Source organism: Littorina saxatilis, linkage group LG7, assembly GCF_037325665.1.
Source record: "Littorina saxatilis isolate snail1 linkage group LG7, US_GU_Lsax_2.0, whole genome shotgun sequence".
Taxonomy (NCBI): domain Eukaryota; kingdom Metazoa; phylum Mollusca; class Gastropoda; order Littorinimorpha; family Littorinidae; genus Littorina; species Littorina saxatilis.
The window spans coordinates 22,721,184-22,741,577 of record NC_090251.1 but is presented as its reverse complement, the minus strand read 5'-3'; the positions used below and the strand labels follow the sequence as shown (position 1 = coordinate 22,741,577).

At 40.1% G+C, this 20,394-nt stretch overlaps 2 protein-coding genes across 2 annotated transcripts; both read right to left on the bottom strand.

Moving 5' to 3' along the window:
- Positions 1-629: 629 nt before the first annotated feature.
- LOC138970311 (uncharacterized) lies at positions 630-6,977 on the bottom strand. The gene is made up of 6 exons (XM_070342790.1): positions 6,673-6,977; positions 5,459-5,620; positions 4,962-4,989; positions 4,185-4,463; positions 3,200-3,256; positions 630-2,120 (listed from the first exon to the last, which is right to left on the bottom strand). Exons 1-6 carry the CDS (start codon positions 6,673-6,675, stop codon positions 2,089-2,091), a joined length of 561 nt encoding a protein of 186 aa, XP_070198891.1. The 5' UTR covers positions 6,676-6,977; the 3' UTR covers positions 630-2,088.
- A 6,373-nt stretch (positions 6,978-13,350) lies between these two features.
- On the bottom strand, positions 13,351-19,041 carry LOC138970939 (uncharacterized). The gene is made up of 6 exons (XM_070343527.1): positions 18,793-19,041; positions 17,735-17,896; positions 17,243-17,270; positions 16,492-16,746; positions 15,037-15,093; positions 13,351-14,193 (listed from the first exon to the last, which is right to left on the bottom strand). Exons 1-6 carry the CDS (start codon positions 18,793-18,795, stop codon positions 14,162-14,164), a joined length of 537 nt encoding a protein of 178 aa, XP_070199628.1. The 5' UTR covers positions 18,796-19,041; the 3' UTR covers positions 13,351-14,161.
- Positions 19,042-20,394: the final 1,353 nt, after the last annotated feature.

Below are 20,394 nucleotides of genomic sequence, written 5' to 3'. Positions count from 1 at the left end.
TAAGAGTGAAGCTTCAAAGGGAAGCAATTCGTGTATTTGAATTGGCTAACTTCCTTGTTCGTGATCCTCACACACACACGCTCGCGCGAGCACATTTAAATACATTTGCATGCGCCTGCGTACACACGTGTGTGTCTGTCTGTGTGTGTCTGTGTGTGTCTGTACGTATATATGTGTGTATCTGTGTCTTGGTGTCGTTTTACAATGTTTGCATTGGATATATTATCTTTGTAAGCTATATTTTTATGTTTATGTCTCAAAATTTGGCAGGGTCTTTTTCCTTTTGCCTCACTTATTTGCATTTGTATGTTTAATGCCCATTCTTATTTATTTCGTTTTTATGTACCAATTTCATTTGACTGAAAATTGTCAATACTCATTGATAAAAACAGTAAATCATCCATCCATCCATCCATTCATCTCTCTCTCTCTCTCTCTCTCTCTCTCTCTGTCTCTCTCTGTCTATGTCTCTCTCTCTGTCTCTCACTCTCTCACTCTTACTCTCTCTCTCTCACTCTCTCTCTCTCACTAACTCTCTCTCTCTCTTTCTCTCTCTCTCTCTCTCTCTCTCTCTCTCTCTCTCTCTCTCTCTCTCTCTCTCTCTCTCTCTCTCTCGCGTAAGTATTTGGTGAAGTCTTTGTTTATGTAAAATTTGGTAACATTTTATTAGCACTGTAAAAGCAAATATCAACAAATATCAAGAATTACATTCTCAAAAACACAATGAGATCATCTTTGTTTCACCCGTCACAACAGCAATATCATCAAGGACAACGAACAATAATAAAAAAGCACAACAAAGAAAACATCAACAACAATGAACAAGACCAACAACAAAAACAAAAAGGTAAACTCAAATACAATGTATGACGGCTTCGTAAAGAAGCGGTAAACTGAGAGTGTAAAGTGTCTCCTCATGTGGTATAACAATGGTTTTTAAAATGGCATTAAGTAGAGAACCTGTAAAATGAAACAGTGTCTCACAGTCAAATATTATGCATTTTGGTTGTCACTTTGTTCCCCGAATGCGGCGTATGGCTGCATGAATGGCGGGGTAAAAACGGTCATACACGTAAAAACCCACTCGTGCAAAAGCATGAGTGAAAGTGGAAGTTTCAGCCCATGAACGCAGAAGAATAAGAATGTTGTCACTTTGGAATTAAACATCACGAACACTAGAGCATAATATATAAACACATCTATCTAAGTGTAAACAATTAAAAAACTACTCAATTCACAACTCAATTCTCTCTCTCTCTCTCTCTCTCTCTCGCTCTCTCTCTCTCTCTCTCTATCTCTGTGTCTCTCTCTGCCCCCTCCACCTTCGCTCTCTGTCTCTCACACTAAATCAGCGTCTAACAGACAAAACGTGTGTATTCTGATTGTCAGTATAGACAGAGAAAAATCACAAATACTAGAGTACCACATCAACACGGCTATCTAGATGATTTGATTTGATAGTTGCTGCTTTTTGGGTCCAGCGGACCATATAGGCCAAATCAGGACCCCGGCTATCTAGATGTCAACAGTTGTAAAATATTGAATGCCTCTCTCTCTCAGTCTCTCTCTCTCTCCTCCCCCTACCCATCACCCAACACACAGTGAAGGTCAATCCAATGTCAATACCTCACAACGCTATTTAGCCAGTCTTCCAAAACTAACTAACTAACTAACAAACTAACTAACACAATTACCAAAGACTTCTCAGTCTGGATCATTCAGCAAACACTGTGGAGATGTAGTGATTATTATCCTGCCATGGATGGCTGGTCCCTCATAAAATTCCCCTGTTCCCGCACATCACACACTCTACCCATCCTCTTGTCGAAAAGTCCAGCGAAAGATGTCTAACTTGAAAGAGGATCCGGATACGTGTGACACGGTAACCTCCTTTGAATGGGGAAAAACCGACCAATCAGGAAGCGTGCTTAAAAATTGATCAGCAAGAATGCATGTTTCTAACTTCCGGGATAAGAGTTGACATCATTGCACGTTTCGGTAAGACCCATTAGGGCCAAGATTTCGTCATTTTGACGTGGACGGCTTTTTCATGGGGATTGACGGATCGTAGATGTCGTGTCTTGAAGTTTACTCCAGCATTCTGCATAACTCGTAAGCCTCTGTAAATAGAAGAAACCCTCAAATGGTGAATAAACCATCAAACATACCAGAGCAAATGGGTAAGGGCACAGGGTCAGTACGTTTGACTAAACATGCTCACCCAGAGATGACTGACTGACTAATGACACAATAATCTAGCAATTACTCTTCTAATAACCAAACACACCTCACTTCACTTCTACAAAGAAAGTCACGACAATACCCAAACAATCAACTAGCTAACCGTTAAGATTAGAACTACTAAATGAACAAACATTTCAGTCAAACAGTCAGTTTTTATCATTAAAAATCACTGGCAGGCAAAGTGACAAGTCTACCTATATCACCTCACTGATCAGGAGCCTAAAACAATAAGTCAGCGACGTCTAAAACGACGGATTATTAATCAACTCATGATCTAATACTGAAGAAAGCGATTAACTTATGTGATCCAAACACCCATGCAGGTGACAATAGGGTTAACGCAGTGGTATCTGCGATGAAAGATACCCTTTTGACCAGCATAAACTGTCCCTACATTACAGGTGGCCTGTCATGACACGTACATTTTGTTCAAGGTAATAGACACAATGTGACAACAGAGAGTGTTCCTACATTACAGGTGGCCTGTCATGACAGGTAAACTTTGGTCAAGGTGATAGACACAAAGGGACAACAGAGAGTGTCCCTACATTACAGGTGGCCTGTCATGACAGGTAAACTTTGGTCAAGGTGATAGACACAAAGGGACAACAGAGAGTGTCCCTACATTACAGGTGGCCTGTCATGACACGTACATTTTGTTCAAGGTAATAGACACAATGTGACAACAGAGAGTGTTCCTACATTACAGGTGGCCTGTCATGACAGGTAAACTTTGGTCAAGGTGATAGACACAAAGGGACAACAGAGAGTGTCCCTACATTACAGGTGGCCTGTCATGACAGGTACATTTTGACCATGGTAACAGACACAAACGGACAACGGAAAGTGTCCCTTCGTGGAGGTGTCCTCTCCTCTGAAGGGGTCGGATACCGCTGTTATCACTGCATAATAAACGAAAGGCGTGAAGAGAGGATAATTATTTAAAAGTACTTACCAATTAATTTCTCGTACAAGTCAAGCTCCTGAGTGTCGATTCTGCCATCTTTGTTTTCTGAAACAGACAACAGGGAATGATCAGCGGGGTGACGTCACATCATACACTGTATTTCATTCTTATACTATATTGCACAAAAATAAAGACAATAAACCAAATATAAAAAAAGTAAAGTAAGTTTATGGAAAATTTAATTGACAAAATGAACTACTCGTAATTTTGAAACATCGGCAGCGAGTTTTTTCTTTCGGGTTTTCTTTAAGAAAAAGGGAAAAGGGGGGGGGGTTGGGGAAGGCCGACAAATTGGTTATAAAACTCAGTTTTATTTTAATTCAATTAAATTAATTTCAATTCAATCTAATCTAATTTAATCTAATTTTAATTTATGCATCAAAATGCCTCTTTTCAATTTGACAAGCAAAAAAGCATAAACAGAAAAAAATCAACCCAATGTAAGCATGGAGAGTAACAAGACATAATATGACTTGGATGGGTGAGTAGGATAAGACTACAACAGTAACTTTACAACATCGTCCCTTTGCATTTTTCTCTTAGCTTGCCGCGTAGCTGATTTTATCCTCAGTTAAAGTGGTTTTTTTTTTTTTACTCAATATCCTTTGACAAATGCAATGGTAGACAACACAATATCATTTCAGTTTTCAGTGATGCTTATCAAACAGGATTGGATGTGGTCACCTCACAACCTGGTAAAACGGATACATTCATTGATATTTAGTTTCGTGACAGGCACAGCTTTCTGTCAACCAGCATTGAAACTAACACCTCCAAAAAAAAGTCAATCAATCAAAAAGTAAGCCAACAAAAGAAAAAGAAAGAAAGAAAGAAGATTTTGAAATAAAAAAATAAAATAAAATGAAGTTGAAAAATATTTTGTGTTTAAATTTTTTTTTCAACTTCTCGCCCACAGTCATCTTGTTGTTTAAATAAAATGAACTAAAAATGAACGAAGAGGGAAAATACTTACTGTCAGCTATGCGGAAGACAGTGTCGAATGTCTTTATGGACAGACCAGGCCCCTGCTCAGTGTCGATGTCAGTGTTGGCGTTGATGACAGGACACATCAAGCGCCATTGCTGTAACGCCTTGTCAGTCTCCGACGTCGTGGCTTTGTCAGTCTCCGACGTCGTGGCTTTGTCAGTCTCCGACGTCGTGGCTTTGTCAGTCTCCGACGTCGTGGTTTTGTCACTTTCCGACGTTTCAACCGTACCGTCGACTTTGTGTTCAACATCCGCGCTGCGTCTACCTGTAGGAAGAAGTCAATTGTTAGCAGACTTTTTCACATAGTATCTAAGTGTGCTCATACACTGAAGCTGTACAGACTTTAATATAAATTATCCATCTTTAACATTATTGTACTTCCCCTACCCCCCCCCCCCCCCTCCTTTATCGGTGACACTAATATGACTAAGTATAATTATTTGCAAAATACAAAGCACACGGCCATTTACGTTGGGGAAAAAACAACATCTGATTTGAAGAGATACTCTCGTAAGGATTATGATCATGAATCGCATCTTGCGTTAAATATGAACTACGTACCGTAATATCCGCGTCAATTTTAACTGTGCAAAATCTGGTCATGTCAGTTTACGATAAGTTTTACTGCCCTCTTCGTGCTGACTGTTTTTGTTTGTTTGTTTGTTGTTGTTGCTGTTGTTGTTTTGGTAGTGGTGTTTATTGTTGTTGTTGTTGTTGTTGTGGTATATAGTACAGTAAACAAAAAAAGTAAAACAATACTCACTTCTTCTGGCGAATGTTCCATATCCCAGCTGCAACAAACGGAAAAAGCAAAACGTAAGTTACTGTGAAAACGTCATCTCTCTACCAATGTTCATAGTTCTTCCCACTAACTAGCTTCAATTGAATAGATTTGACTTAAGGCAGAGAAAGGGAGCTCAGTTTTTTTTCTTCCAAGTGACAAAATCGGTACAGGAGAGACGTACACAACAAGCAGACGCTCCAACAATTGACATCAGCAGACGTACGCTGACTGACATACTGAGAAGTCATGCACAGACAGACAGGCAGACAAAAAGACATTATAATTGCCAACTATCCATTTAAGTCCAGAACGCCTTTGGACTGGAAGCATTCAGACACATTTTTCACACACACACACACATACACACACACACACGCGCGCGCACGCATGCACGCACGCACACACGCACCACCTCCCCACACACACGCATGCACCCCCCCCCACACACACACACACACACAACTTCAGACACGTACCATGTCCATAACGCCTGTGGGCTGGAAGGAGTCAGACACTTTCTTGATGTTGCCGTTGCCGTTGTTTTTCATCCACCTCTCAAGCCAGTCTTGTGCGGACACTCCTTCCACCGCCAGCATCGTCACCACCACCAGCGATAGCAACCACATTGATATTTTCATCTGAAACACACAGTCAATGCCGGTGAGAACAAGTCAAACTCAGACGAGTCAAGTCAACAACACAAAAACAATGTTCCATTGTCTCGTCAGCCACAACATGAATATCTCTAATTGAGGTGAGCAAACATTATTGTACATGTTTTGTATTGTATTGTATTGTATTGTAATGTATTGTATTGTATTGTATTGTATTGTATCGTAAATTATCAGTAGGAACGAATCAGTCAACAACAAATAAATACATAAATAAAAACATAAATAAATAAATAAATAAACAACAGACAAACAAACAAACAAACAAACACAGACACACACACACACACACACACACACACACACACACACACACACACACACACACACACACACACACACACACAAAACAACAAAAAACGAACAAACAAATAGATAAATAAATACATAAATATATAAATTCATCAATCAATCAAGAAAGAAAGAAAGAAAGAAAGAAGTAAATAGATACAAAAGGGGTCATCTTATGTATCGCTATAATGATGAGAATTGCCTCTTTTCAATACAAACACAATCTCGCGCTTAGCTTATCTGGAAAAAATACAGTGGTGCGACGTTTAATTTACCTGAAGACAATTCAGGACTGAGTTACTTGAAAAGCACGCAATATCTTACTTTGTTGAACCAGATGCAAATGTATCCCCCCCCCCCCCCCCTGTATCCTTCCCTCCCCGATCTCACTTGTCTTCCTTGCTAAAATGATTGAAATTTAAGGCGTAAGTATTCAGAAATTAAATGTTTTGATCTGTAGGAAATATTCCTCTGAGCTTCAGTCAGATACCTCTACTACAACAATCTAATGATCTCAGGCACGAACCAACAAGCACACACGCACACACTCACACGCACACACTCACGCACACACTCACACGCAACACACTTCAGTATAACAAAGAAAAAGAAGAAAAAGAAAAGAAAGGGGAAGAAAATGAATAAGAAAGGAAGATTTTTTTGTAGAAAAAGAAGATAAAAGTGAAGGACAAAAAGTAAAGAAACAACAATATAAAAAACATGCTTACCATTATTGTAGATTGAATTCTTGGTCAAATATCTGGAGCAATATAAAATTGTCTTCTGGCACTGAAATCTTGGCGCAAAAAAATGAAGCAATCGGTCAAAGCCTTTCAACTGTGAGGAATATGTGTCAATACTCTGAGTAGCGATCCAAATTTCTTGCACTCCGTGTCTGTAGCTCTCGCGTTCCTGTTCTATGTCAGTTCTATTTCTTAAGTCTCGTAGCAACTTGATTCGATCTGTCCATATTTCATACTGCCGTGTCTTATATATCTGTCAGTCAAATCCGTGATTCTATAATTAACTCCGAACAACCCCACTTATATGCGAACTATCCCAACAAGCAGTGATCGAAGCTAGACGGCTCCATGCTTTTGGGGTCCTTGTTCTAATTTTAGCGCAGCGAAACTCCGACCTGCCACTTCGCTAAATTTAGTAACATATGTCGTACTACTGTGTGATTGGACTCGACTAGTGATACTCATTTCCGAAGAAGCCGGATTTTAGGACTTCAATCCGAAGATTCATCCGAGCGTTCCCAAGAGTACTGATCCGGTGTTGATTTATCCGAAGATTCCTGCCACAGCTATGCATATGGAGCACTTGCAAATTCACACGTCAAATTACGTGTCGTCCACGCAGTAGAAGCAGTCCCAGAATTATCCCAAAAGCTTTACGATTCATTTTTTTACATTTAGTCAAGTTTTGACTAAATGTTTTAACATAGTGTGTGTGTGTGTGTGTGTGTGTGTGTGTGTGTGTGTACGTGTGTGTGTGTACGTGTGTGTGTGTGTGTGTGTGTGTGTGTGTGTGTGTGGCGTGTGTGTGTGTGTGTGTGCGTGGCACGGTGCGTGTGTGCGTGTGTGTAGAGCGATTCAGAGAAAACTACTGGACCGATCTTCATGAAAAGTTCGTGGGTATGATATCCCCAGACTTTTTCATTTTTTCGATAAATGTCTTTAATGACGTCATATCCGGCTTTTTGTGAAAGTTGAGGCAGCACTGTCACGCCCTCATTTTTATATCAAATTGATTGAAATCGGTGAAGCAATCTTCGACAAAGTCCGGACTATGGGATTGAATTTCAGCTTGGCAGCGTAAAAATTAGGTAATTAGCTCATTAAAAATCGAGTTTTCGCTAACAGATTTTAAAATGATTGAATTGTATTCCTCAATTCCTCCTGAATTCAAAAATATATACATATGTCATGTTTACTCTAAAAATGTGCTCAGAATTACAGAAAATAGGTTAAGTAAGTACTGCGTTCGCACGCTACGCCCGAGACGAGCGTGACCCGTCTCGGTCTTTTGATGTGGTTACTCGAGACTATCTTAATACTATAGTCTCGGCGATGACTGTTTTATGGTGTTAATCTGTTACTTTGATGCCGACAGCTTGACTTAATGTTTTTATATCGCTTCACGCAACTCAAGTTGTTAAACCTTGATTATCAGTTGGAAGTGAAGTGTATGATTCGGGTGCCTGTAGAGCGTTTTGGGATTTAGGCCGCTGTAATGCGCAGCGCTTAAAATTAGTGCTATTCATGGCTGAGTATGCTTGTGTGTGTGTGTGTGTGTGTGTGTGTGTGTGTGTGTGTCTGTGTATGTGTGTGTGTGTGTGGTGTGTGTGTGTGTGTGTGAGTGTGTGTGTGTGTGTGTGTGTGAGAGAGAGACTGAGAGACTGAGAGAGAGAGAGTGTGTGTGTGTGCATCATGCGTGCGTATGCGTGCGTGCGCCATGCGTACGTGTGTGTGACCGAGAGAGAGAGGGAGAGAGACAGACAGAGACACTCTGGTTCTGTGTGTCTCTCTCTCCGCTGTACCATTCACACGCGTCACGTTAATATTGTTTTGTGTAGTAGGTCTCTCCACAGCTGAATGACATGATCTTACAAGTTCATATTATCCTTTATGGGCTCTGTCGACGCCGTTTTTAACCGCTTCCTTCCCTTTATATTATAAACCGGCCATCTTGGTCCATGTGTACAGTTTTTGCCAATTGCGTACAATTTGAATTCCTACAAAAATGGGTGCTGGGCGCATGTGAATTCTGACGCATGTACACACAAACGCTCGCACGCACGCACGCACGCACGCACACACACAAACGCATGCACGACAATTTCAAGATACTGTCCTTTCTTTTGCGGTGCCACATTTTGCTTAAACGTAAACAATCGTATTTTGTAGACTTCCAAATCACAACGCCGATGAAACCGAAAGTAAAAGTTCTTGACAAAACTCCACCGTTCGTGAAATTGTGCAGTTTAAAAAAAAAATCAAACAATTGATAGTCCACTGCTTTATCATTTACGTACACGGCAATAAAAAAAAGAGTATTTTGTTGTACTTTTTCAATAATTTTGGCAATATGTGATATTCTAAACATTGACTGATTTCTTACGGTAATTTGCGAATAAAATGACACAATTGAACTGTCTGTCGTCTAGCTGTTACTTCTTTTTTGGTGTATATCAACTTCAGATGATGTATTATCAGTTCACAAAGCTTCAAACTAACAGATTCAATGTTCGGACTGGATAAGGTCGTGTTGTTGAATAATGGTGTGAAAGTAAAAATGAAGCTTCAAAGGGAATCAATTCATGTATTTGTTCAACCATCAACCTTTGAGTTGGTTATCTTCCTTGTTCGTGATCCTCACACGCTCGCGCGCGCACGCAATCGCACACACACACACACACACACACACGCACGTGACAGTGTACGAGTAGGCCAAACAGGCATCGCTCTTTATGTTCATCAGTTCATTGCTGACATTTTCAAACGTAGAACTGATCTTGAAGATGAAAATATTGAATGTATGTGGGTGGAACTGAAACATGACAAATCCTCTTCCTTGCTTATTGGCTATGTGTATTGTAACCCTGGTGAAACGTCAAGGTGGATTGATGATGTTGTTTCCATGATGGACAGAGTGAAGCATCGTGACGAGAATGTTGTATTGCTGGGCGATTTTACCTTTAACCCACTCAGGCCTCAAACAACTTGGTGCTCAACCACTGCTCTGTTTGGTCTTCATCAGCTGGTTAAAACCCCCTACTAGAGAAACAAATACTTCATCAACCCTGATTGATCATATTTATACTGAGAATATTGTTGCAAATGCGCAAGTAGTGCATTCCAGTTTTAGTGACCATCATTCTGTTTTTTGCTCGATTTCTCTTAGATAAAGGCCACACAACAATGGAATACAGAAGTTTCAAATATTTTGACGAATCTGCCTTTTTCTTTGATCTTAACCAAGCCCCATTTTATAGCGTATTCAACTGCAGTGAAAACAGAGTATAAACTGCAAAAAAATAAAGTTTTGGACACAGTGAGAAAAGCAAAGGCAGAATATTTTAATAAACTGATTTCTGATAAAAAGGATACAGCTACAGTCTGGCGAGTAGTGAATGAAATATCTCCAAATTATTTTAACAAACACTTCATTTCGCTAGCAGACAACCTAAACACTTGTCTCAATCAGAATGATTCCCTCGATACGGATGATTGTTTTGAAAAATTAAAAACATTCTTTGGACAAAAGTTGACTCAAACTGACACGTTTTCTATTCCTCCAATCTCAGTGCACGAGGTTGGACAACTGGTAGAACAAATGGCGAATAAGAAGTCAATGTGTCCAGACATTATTTCAGTCAAGTTGCTTTACCTTACATTGTCGATTCCCTAACTTATGTTTATAACCTGAGCATACAACAAAACGTGTTCCCTTCTATTTTTAAGAGTGCAAAGGTGTTGCCACTTCCAAAAAATAAAGATCTTACAGACCCAAACAACTTTAGACCTATTTCTCTCTTACCTGTTCTATCTAAACCCTTGGAAAAGCACATACAAAAACACGTACCTACTGGCATATATGGAACAAATGAATCTGTTTCATCTTTAAGCTCTTTATGCGAGATTTGGCTGTCAGCAATAAACAAAGCAGAAATAACGGGAGCGTTGTTTCTTGACTTTAAGAAAGCCTTTGACCTAGTAGATCACTCACTTCTACTAAAGAAATTAAAGTGCTATTTAAAAGACGATTCCGCCTGTGCCTTTTTTTAATCGTATCTTTCAAGACGGACACAGTATGTATCCATTAACTGTAAAACTTCGTCAAACGAGTTTGTCAGGAGTGGTGTCCTTCAAGGGTCTGTATTAGGACCTATCTTGTTCTGTATTTATACAAATGATTTACCCCTTCATGTGTCGGATGAAAAAGTTAGATGTGAGTTTTTCGCGGATGATTCTTCTGTTCACACCAGTCACAAATCTTTGGAATCCGTCAACTCTTCTCTCCAAAAAATTGTGTGGATGAAATCACTGAGTGGTGCGTTTCTAAAGCAATGATCATTCATCCGATTAAAACAAAGAGTATGGTGATAACCACGAGACAAAAACACCAATTAAGTCCTTTAATATTACAACTGTCAGTTGGTTCAACTCAATTGCAGCAAGTTAGGGAACATAGATTATTGGGTGTTACCATTGATCAAGAGTTGAAATGGTAAACTCATTTGAGTAATATTTGCAAATTAGAATCAAAGAATTTGTACCTGTTATCAAAATTAAGGCATTACGCAGATTCTGAAGCACTCAAAATGTTTTATTACGCCCACATAATGCTTCATATAAACTTTGCTTCGACACTTTGGGATAAGTGCAGTGATGTTCATTTAAAAAGACTCAATTCCCTGCATCGCCGAGCTACAAAACTTATTCTGCACGAGTTGAATAGGTCCACGGATGATAAACTAAAGCTCCTGAATTTCCTCCCCTTGAAAGAGCTGTGTTCGTGTATACAATTCTAAATGACGACTGTCCTAAATATTTGCAATCATATTTCAAACATGCCACAAAAAGATATGGGTCCCAGAAAATCATCCCTCCTATACCTCGCATAGACCTCTACAAATCAAGCTTAGCCTTCTCGGGAGCGTTTCTCTGGAACTCCTTCCCCCGACAGATAAGAAATGCAACTTCAGTGAAAATGATTAAGAGACAGTCACGTTCACACATCATTCGTGAATGAAATGTCTTGTTCGATCCTTATTTTTTAAAACATGTTGTATTAGTATTAACGGATGTGTAGCTGATCTGAGCAACTTTATTCCCAAATAAAAGGTATAACTATATCAATGTAATTTTGTAATTTTTGAGTTCTCCTTATGTAATCCCTTAAATGCACATTGTGCTGCATTTCATACAATATATTTCTGTATTTTATATTTCTTTCTTTATTTGGTGTTTATAACGTCGTTTTCAACCACGAAGGTTATATCGCGACGGGGAAAGGGGGAAGATGGGATAGAGCCACTTGTCAATTGTTTCTTGTTCACAAAAGCACTAATCAAAAATTTACTCCAGGGGCTTGCAACGTAGTACAATATATTACCTTACTGGGAGAATGCAAGTTTCCAGTACAAAGGACTTAACATTTCTTACATACTGCTTGACTAAAATCTTTACAAACATTGACTATATTCTATACAAGAAACACTTAACAAGGAAAAAAGGAGAAACAGAATCCGTTAGTCGCCTCTTACGACATGCTGGGGAGCATCGGGTAAATTCTTCCCCCTAACCCGCGGGGGGGTTGTATTTTATATGATTGATGGGGATTTTTTATGTGCGTCTGTCTTTATGTGTTGTATAAAGGACAGGTTGGAAGAATAGGCTTTGCCTAAAACTTTTATCCTTTTGTAATAAAGTTCTGAGTCTGAGTCTGTGTGTGCGTGTGTGTGCGTGTGTGTGTGTGTGTGTGCGTGTGTGTGTGTGTGTGTGTGTGCGTGTGTGTGTGTGTGTGTGTGAGCGAGTGTTGTGTCATGTATATGTACTTGTTGAAACGGGTCAGTTGTCCTAGGCAATAAACTTTCTGATCTCTCTCTCTCTCTCTCTCTCTCTCTCTCTCTCTCTCTCTCTCTCTCTCTCTCTCTCTCTCTCTCTCTCTCTCTCTCTCTCTCTCTCTCTCTCTCTCTCTCTCTCTCTCTCTCGCGCGCGCAAGTATTTGATGGAATCTCTGTTTATGTAAAACATTTTATTCGCACTGTAAAAGCAAATATCAACAAATAACGAGAATTACATTCTCAAAAACACAATGAGATCACATTTGTTTCATACGTCACAACAGTAATATCATCAACGACAACGACAAATAATAAATAAGCACAACAAAGAAAACATCATCAAAAATGAACAAGACCAACAACAAAAACAAAAAGGTAAACTTTAAAAACAATGTATCACGGCTTCGTAAAGAAGCGGTAAACTGAGAGTGTAAAGTGTCTCCTCATGTGGTATAACAATGGTTTATAAAATGGCATTAAGTAGAGAACCTGTAAAAATGAAACAGTGTCTCACAGTCAAATATTATGCATTTTGGTTGTCACTTTGTTCCCCGAATGCGGCGTATGGCTGCATGAATGGCGGGGTAAAAACGGTCATACACGTAAAAAGCCACTCGTGCAAAAACATGAGTGAACGTGGAAGTTTCAGCCCATGAACGCAGAAGAATAAGAATGTTGTCACTTTGGAATTAAACGTCACGAACACTAGAGCATAATATATAAACACATCTATCTAAGTGTAAACAATTAAAAAACTACTCAATTCACAACTCTCTCTCTCTCTCTCTCTCTCTCTCTCTCTCTCTCTCTCTCTCTCTCTCTCTCTCTCCCCCCACCCCCCTCTCTCCCTCTCTCTCCCTCTCTCTCTCTGCCCCCTCCACCTTCGCTCTCTGTCTCTCACACTAAATCAGCGTCTCACAGACAAAACGTGTGTATTCTGATTGTCAATATAGACAGAGAAAAATCACAAACACCAGAGCACCACATCAATACGGCTTTCTAGATGTCAACAGTTGTATAATATTGAATGGCCCCCCCCGCTCTCTCCCTCTCTCTCTCTCTCTCTCTCTCTCTCTCTCTCTCTCTCTCTCTCTCTCTCTCTCTCTCTCTCTCTCTCTCTCTCTCTCTCTCTCCTCCCCCTACCCATCACCCAACACACAGTGAAGGTCAATCCAATGTCAATACCTCACAACGCTATTTAGCCAGTCTTCCAAAACTAACTAACTAACTAACTAACTAACACAATTACCGAAGACTTTTTAGTCTGGATCATTCAGCAAACACTGTGGAGATGTTGTGATTATTATCCTGCCATGAATGGCTGGTCCCTCATAAAATTCCCCTGTTCCTGCACATCACACACTCTACCCATCCTCTAGTCGAAAAGTCCAGCGAAAGGTGTTTAACTTGAAAGAGGATCCGGGTACGTGTGACACAGTAACCTCCATTGAATGGGGAAAAACGGACCAATCAGGAAGCGTGCTTAAAAATTGACCAGCCAGAATGCATGTTTCTAACTTCCGGGATAAGAGTTGACATCATTGCACGTTTTGGTAAGACCCATTAGGGCCAAGATTTCGTCATTTTGACGTGGACGGCTTGTTCTAGGGGATTGACGGATAGTAGATGTCGTGTCTTGAAGTTTACTCCAGCATTCTGCATAACTCGTAAGCCTCTGTAAATAGAAGAAACCCTCAAATGGTGAATAAGCCATCAAACATACCAGAGCAAGTGGGTAAGGGCACAGGGTCAGTTCGTTTGACTAAACATGCTCATCCAGAGATGACTGACTGACTAATGACACAATGATATAGCAATAATCTTCTAATTACCAAACACACCTCACTTCACTTTTACAAAGAAAGTCACGACAGTACCCAAACAATCAACTAGCTAACCGTTAAGATTACTACCACTAAATGAACAAACATTTCAGTCAAACAGTCAGTTTTTATCAAAATCACTGACAGGCAAAGTGACAAGTCTACCTACAACTCCACTTATCCTAAAAAAAAAGTAAGTCAGCGACATCTAAAACGACGGATTAGTAATTTACTCAATATCTAATACTAAAGAAAGGGATTAACTTATGTGATCCAAACACCCATGCAGGTAACAATAGGGTTATCACAGTGGTATCTGCGATGAAAGATACCCTTTTAACCAGCATAAACTGTCCCTACATTACAGATGGCCTGTCATGACACGTAAACTTTGGCCAAGGTAATACACACAAAGTGACAACAGAGATTGTCCCTACATTACGGGTAGCCTGTCATGACAGGTATACTTTGTCAAGGTGATATAGACACAAAGGGACAACAGAGAGTGTCCCTACATTACGGGTAGCCTGTCATGACAGGTATACTTTGTCAAGGTGATATAGACACAAAGGGACAACGGAAATTGTCCTTTCATGGAGGTGTCCTCTCCTCGAAAGGGCAGGACACCGCAGGTATCACTGCATAATGAAGGATGAACGTGAACACAGGATAATCTATTATTACAGAGTACTTACCAATTAATTTCTCGTACAAGTCAAGCTCCTGAGCGTCGATTCTGCCATCTTTGTTTTCTGAAAGAGACAATAGGGAATGATTAGCGGGGGGACGTCACATCATACACTGTATTTCATTCTTGTACAAGTATATACTATTCAGCACAAAAATAAAGAAAATAAAGCAAATATAAAAAAGTAAATTAAGTTTACGGAACATTAAATTGACAAAACGAAGTACTCGTTATGTTGAAACATCAGCAGCTAGTCTTGTTTTCCTGGGTTTATTTAAGCAAAAGGGAGGGGAAAATAGGCCAACAAATTGGTTATAAAACTCTGTTTTATTTTGATTCAATTCAATTCATTTTAATTCAATTTAATCTAATTTAATCTAATTTAATTTATGCATCAAAATGCCTCTTTTCAATTTGACAAGCAAAAAAGCATAAAAAGAAAAAACCCAACCCAATGTAAGCATGGAGAGTAACAAGACATAAGCCTACTTCCTTGAGATACAAACACGACAGCTGTGGTGAGAACGCCGGGGAGGGGGAAAGGTAAGGCTAATAAAACAGTAATTACAGGGCAACACAATTGTTGACAAACCCACACCCTGAACAAGGAAAGTATGTTGAAATGCTTGGGGATTTCCAAGGTAAGGATCAAAGCCAACTTTACGTACAACACTGAGAGCTTGACATTTGTGACGGCATTACAAAACTTCACATTCGTGATTAACTGTCTTACGCAGAGAATGCTGAACTCTCTGGTTCTTTGCTTAGGCAAAAAAAAAATTCTGTTTACGGTAACATAGGCTAAAAAATAGGGTCGGTAGGTCGGGATTTTTTGTGTTTTTTTTGGTTTTGTTTCCAAAAAACCATATTTTTACGTTAGATTTTTTTTTTCTTTTTTTTTTCCCCAAATGCCAAAAAAATGTCTAGGGTCGCGCGAAAAAAATAGGGTCGGTCGGGTTACCGTAAACAGACTTTTTTTTTGGGCCTTAATTTCTATTCATATCACTTGGATGGGTAGGCTAAGACTTTACAGAAACTTTACAACAAGCGTCCCTTTTCAATTTACGCTTAGTCTGCCGCGTGGCTTATTAATCCGTAGTTAAAGTTTTTTTCTTCTCAATGTCCTTTGACAAATGCAATGGTAGACAATGCAATTTCATTTCAGTTTTCAGTGATGCTTATCAAACAGGATTGGATGTGGTCACCTCACAATCTGGTAAATCTGATGCATTCACTGATATTTGATTTCCTGACAGGCACAGTTTTATGTCAACCAGCATTGAAATTACAACCTTAAAAAAAATTCAATCAATCAAAAAGTAAGCACCAAAAAAAAAGATTAAAAAAGAAAAAAAGAAAATGGTGAAATAAATAAATTAAATGATAATCTCACACACAGCCATCTTGTTGTTTAGATTTAAATAAAATAAACTAAAAATCAAAGAACAGGTAAAATATTTACTGTCAGCGATGCGGAAGACAGTGTCGAATGTCTTTGTGGACAGACCAGGCCCCTGCTCAGTGTCGATGTCAGTGTTGGCGTTGATGACAGGACACATCAAGCGCCATCGCTGTAACGCCTTGTCAGTCTCCGATGTCGTGGCTTTGTCAGTCTCCGACGTCGTGGTTTTGTCATTTGTCGACGTCGAGGTTTTGTCTCTTTCCGACATTTCAACCGTACCGTCGACTTTGTGATCAACTTCCGCGCTGCGTCTACCTGTAGAAAGAAGTCAATTGTTAGCAGACTTCTTCACACAATATCTCCATGCGCTCATAGACTGAAGCTGTACTGAGTTGAATATATCCATCTTTAAAATTATTGTTTCTCTCCCCCCCCCCCTTCCTTTATCGGTGACAAAATATTACTAAGTGTTTTTTGCAAAATACAAAGTACACAGCCGTTTACGTTAGGGGAAAATCCAACATCTGATTTGAAGAGATACACTCGTAAGGTTTATGATCGTGAATCGCATCTTGTGTTAAATATGGACTACGTACCGTAATACCCGCGTTAATTTAACTGTTTATAATCTGGTCAAGTCAATTTGCGATCAGTTTTACTGCCTTCTTCGTGCTAACTGTTTTTGTTTGTTTATTGTTGTTGCTGTTGTTGTTGTGATGGTGGTGTTTATTGTTGTTGTTGTTGTTGTGGTGGTGGTTGTGGTTGTTGTGGTAAATGGTACAGTAAACAAAAAAGGTAAAACAATACTCACTTCTTCTGCCGAATGTTCCGTATCCCAGCTGCAACATACAGAAAAGGCAAAACGTAAGTTACTATGGAAACGTCATCTCTCTGCTTATGTTCATAGTTCTTCACACTTTAAATGGAAAAGATCTGACAAAAGGCAGAGAAAGGGAGCTCAGGGTTTTTTTTTTCTAAGTGACAAAATCAGGACAGAAGAGACGTACACAACAAGCAGACGCTCCAACAAAGACATCAGCACACGTACGCAGACAGACAGACAGACAGACAGTCATGCAGACAGACAGACAGACAGACATGCATTTAAATGCAACCTATCCATTTAACTTGATTCCAGGACGCCTTTGGACCGGAAGCATTCATACGCTTGTCAACACACACACACACACACACACACACACACACACACACACACACACAAACACACACACACACACACACGCGCACGCTCGCACACCCCCCCCCCCCCCCCCCATACACACACAGAGCTTCAGACACGTACCATGTCCAGAACGCCTGTAGGCTGGAAGGAGTCGGACACTTTCTTGATGTTGCCGTTGCCGTTGTTTTTCTGCCACCTCTCAAGCCAGTCTTGTGCGGACACTCCCTCCATCGCCAGCACCATCACCACCACCAGTGACATTAACCACACTGACACCTTCATCTGAAACACACAGTCAATGCCGGTGAGAACAAGTCAAACTCAGACGAGTCAAGTCAACAACACAAAAACAATGTTCCATTGTCTCGTCAGCCACAACATGAATATCTCAAATTGAGGTGATCAAACATTATTGTACGAATCAGTCAACAATAAATAAATACTTTTATTTTTTTATTTTTTAAATGAAGAAATAGACAAACAAACAAATAAACAAACCAACAAAAAAACGAACAAACAAATAAATAAATAACTTCATTAATCAATCAATCAATCAATCAATCAATCAATAAATAAAGAAAGAAATAAGTAAATAGATAAATATATTATTAAATGCATAAATAGATAAATACATACATAAATAAATAAATAAATGAAAAATAAAACACACACAAACTCCAAACGGCTACTTGCAACTGACGTTCGACCAATTAGGCACATCTGTGATTTTCGCTTGAATGTCAATCAAAACAATAATTATAGCCGTTATACTCCGCTTCTGGTGAGGTGAAATTGACTAGGCAGGTCCTTGTCTACAAAAGGGGTCATCTATGTATCGCTATAATAATGAGAATTGCCTCTTTTCAATACAAACACTATCTCGCGGTAAGCTTACCTGGAAAAAATACGGTGGTGCAACTTTTTATTTACTTGAGTTGAAGACAATTCAGGACTGAGTTAAAAGCACGCGATATCTTACTTTGTATAACCAGATGCAAATGTATACTCGCACACACACACACACACCCGCGACAACACACTTCAGTACAACAAAGAAAAAGAAGAAAAAGAAAAGAAAGGGGAAGAAAATGAATAAGAAAGGGAGATTTTTTGTAGAACAAGAAGATAAAAGTGAAGGACAAAAAGTAAAGAAACAACAATATAAAAAACATGCTTACCATTACTGTAGCTTAAATTCTTGGTCAAATATCTCAGTGCAGCAATATAAAACTGTCTTCAGGCACTGGAATTTTGGCGCACAAAAATGAGGCAATTGGTCAAAGACTTTCAACTGTGATGAGTTCCAATATGTGTCAAATACTCTGAGTAGCGATCCAAATGTCGTACACTCAGTATCTGTAGCTTTCTCGTTCCTGTTCTATGTCAGTTCTATTTCTTAAGTCTCGTAGCGACTTGATTCGATCTGTCCATATTTTATACTGCTTGTCTTATATATCAGTCAGTCAAATCCGTGTTTCTATAATTGACTCCGCCCAACCCCACTAATGCGAACTATCCCACCACGGCTCCATGCTCTTCGGTTCCTTGTTCTAATTTTAGCGCCGCGAAACTCCGACCCGCCACTTCGCTAAATCAGAAACATCGTAGGCCCTACTACTGTGTGAATGGACTCGACTAGTGATACTCATTTCCGAAGAAGCCGGATTTTAGGACGTCAGTCCGAGGATTCATCCGAGCGTTCCCAAGAGTACTGATCCGGAGTTGATTTATCCGAAGATTCCTGCCACAGCTATGCATATGGAGCCCTTGTAAATTCACACGTCACGTCAAACTAATGATTACGTGTCGTCCACGCAGTAGAGGCAGTCCCAAAATTATCCCCAAAGCTGTATGATTCTTCTTTTTAAACCTTGATTATCAGTTGGAAATGAAATGAGAGAGAGAGAGAGAGAGAGAGAGAGAGAGAGAGAGAGAGAGAGAGAGAGAGAGAGAGCATGCGCGCGTATGCGTGCTGCGTGCGCTATGCGTACGTGTGTGTGACCGAGAGAGAGAGAGAGAGAAATAGAGAGAGAGAGGGGGGTAGAGAGAGAGAGAGAGAGAGAGACGGACAGACAAACAGACAGAGACACAGAGACACAGAGAGAGAGAGAGAGAGAGAGAGAGAAAGAGAGAGAGAGAGGGGGGGGAGGGAGAGAGAGACACAAAGAACCAGAGATAGAGAGGGGGGAGGGAGACACACACACACACACACACACACACACACACACACACACACACACACACACACACGTACACACACACCTCTCAGTTCCGGCAATACTTCAACCCCTAGCCTGTTCAGTATCTGCCACATTGAGGAGAGGGGTCACTTGCCATCGCAGCGCTGTGGGCCGGCTGGGGGCGGGTTGCTATTTCATGTGCCTGTTTCTTTGTTTATTTCCGTGTTTGAAAATCGGCGTGCGGGTCTGCTTTTTTCCCTTGTACGTGCGCGCGATAGCTGTCGCGGTGTATGAGTGCGACTACACGTGCCTTGGCGTGTGTGTGCGAGTATCCTTGGCATTTGTTGTCATTAATCCAACAAAATAAGGGCACAAATTTGTGGCCCACAAACTGCAAATGTGCCTCAGTGACAATTTTTGGGGCTTATTTTTATGGGACACATTTTGGTTTGTGGGCTTATTTGTTGGATTAATGACATCGAATGCCAAGGATATGCGAGTGTGCGAGGGCTGTATTATGTACTAGATGAATACCCGCTTCGCCGGGTAGCCGGCTTCGCCGGGAAGAAGTACTTAGAGCCGTACGCCGGCTTCGCCGGG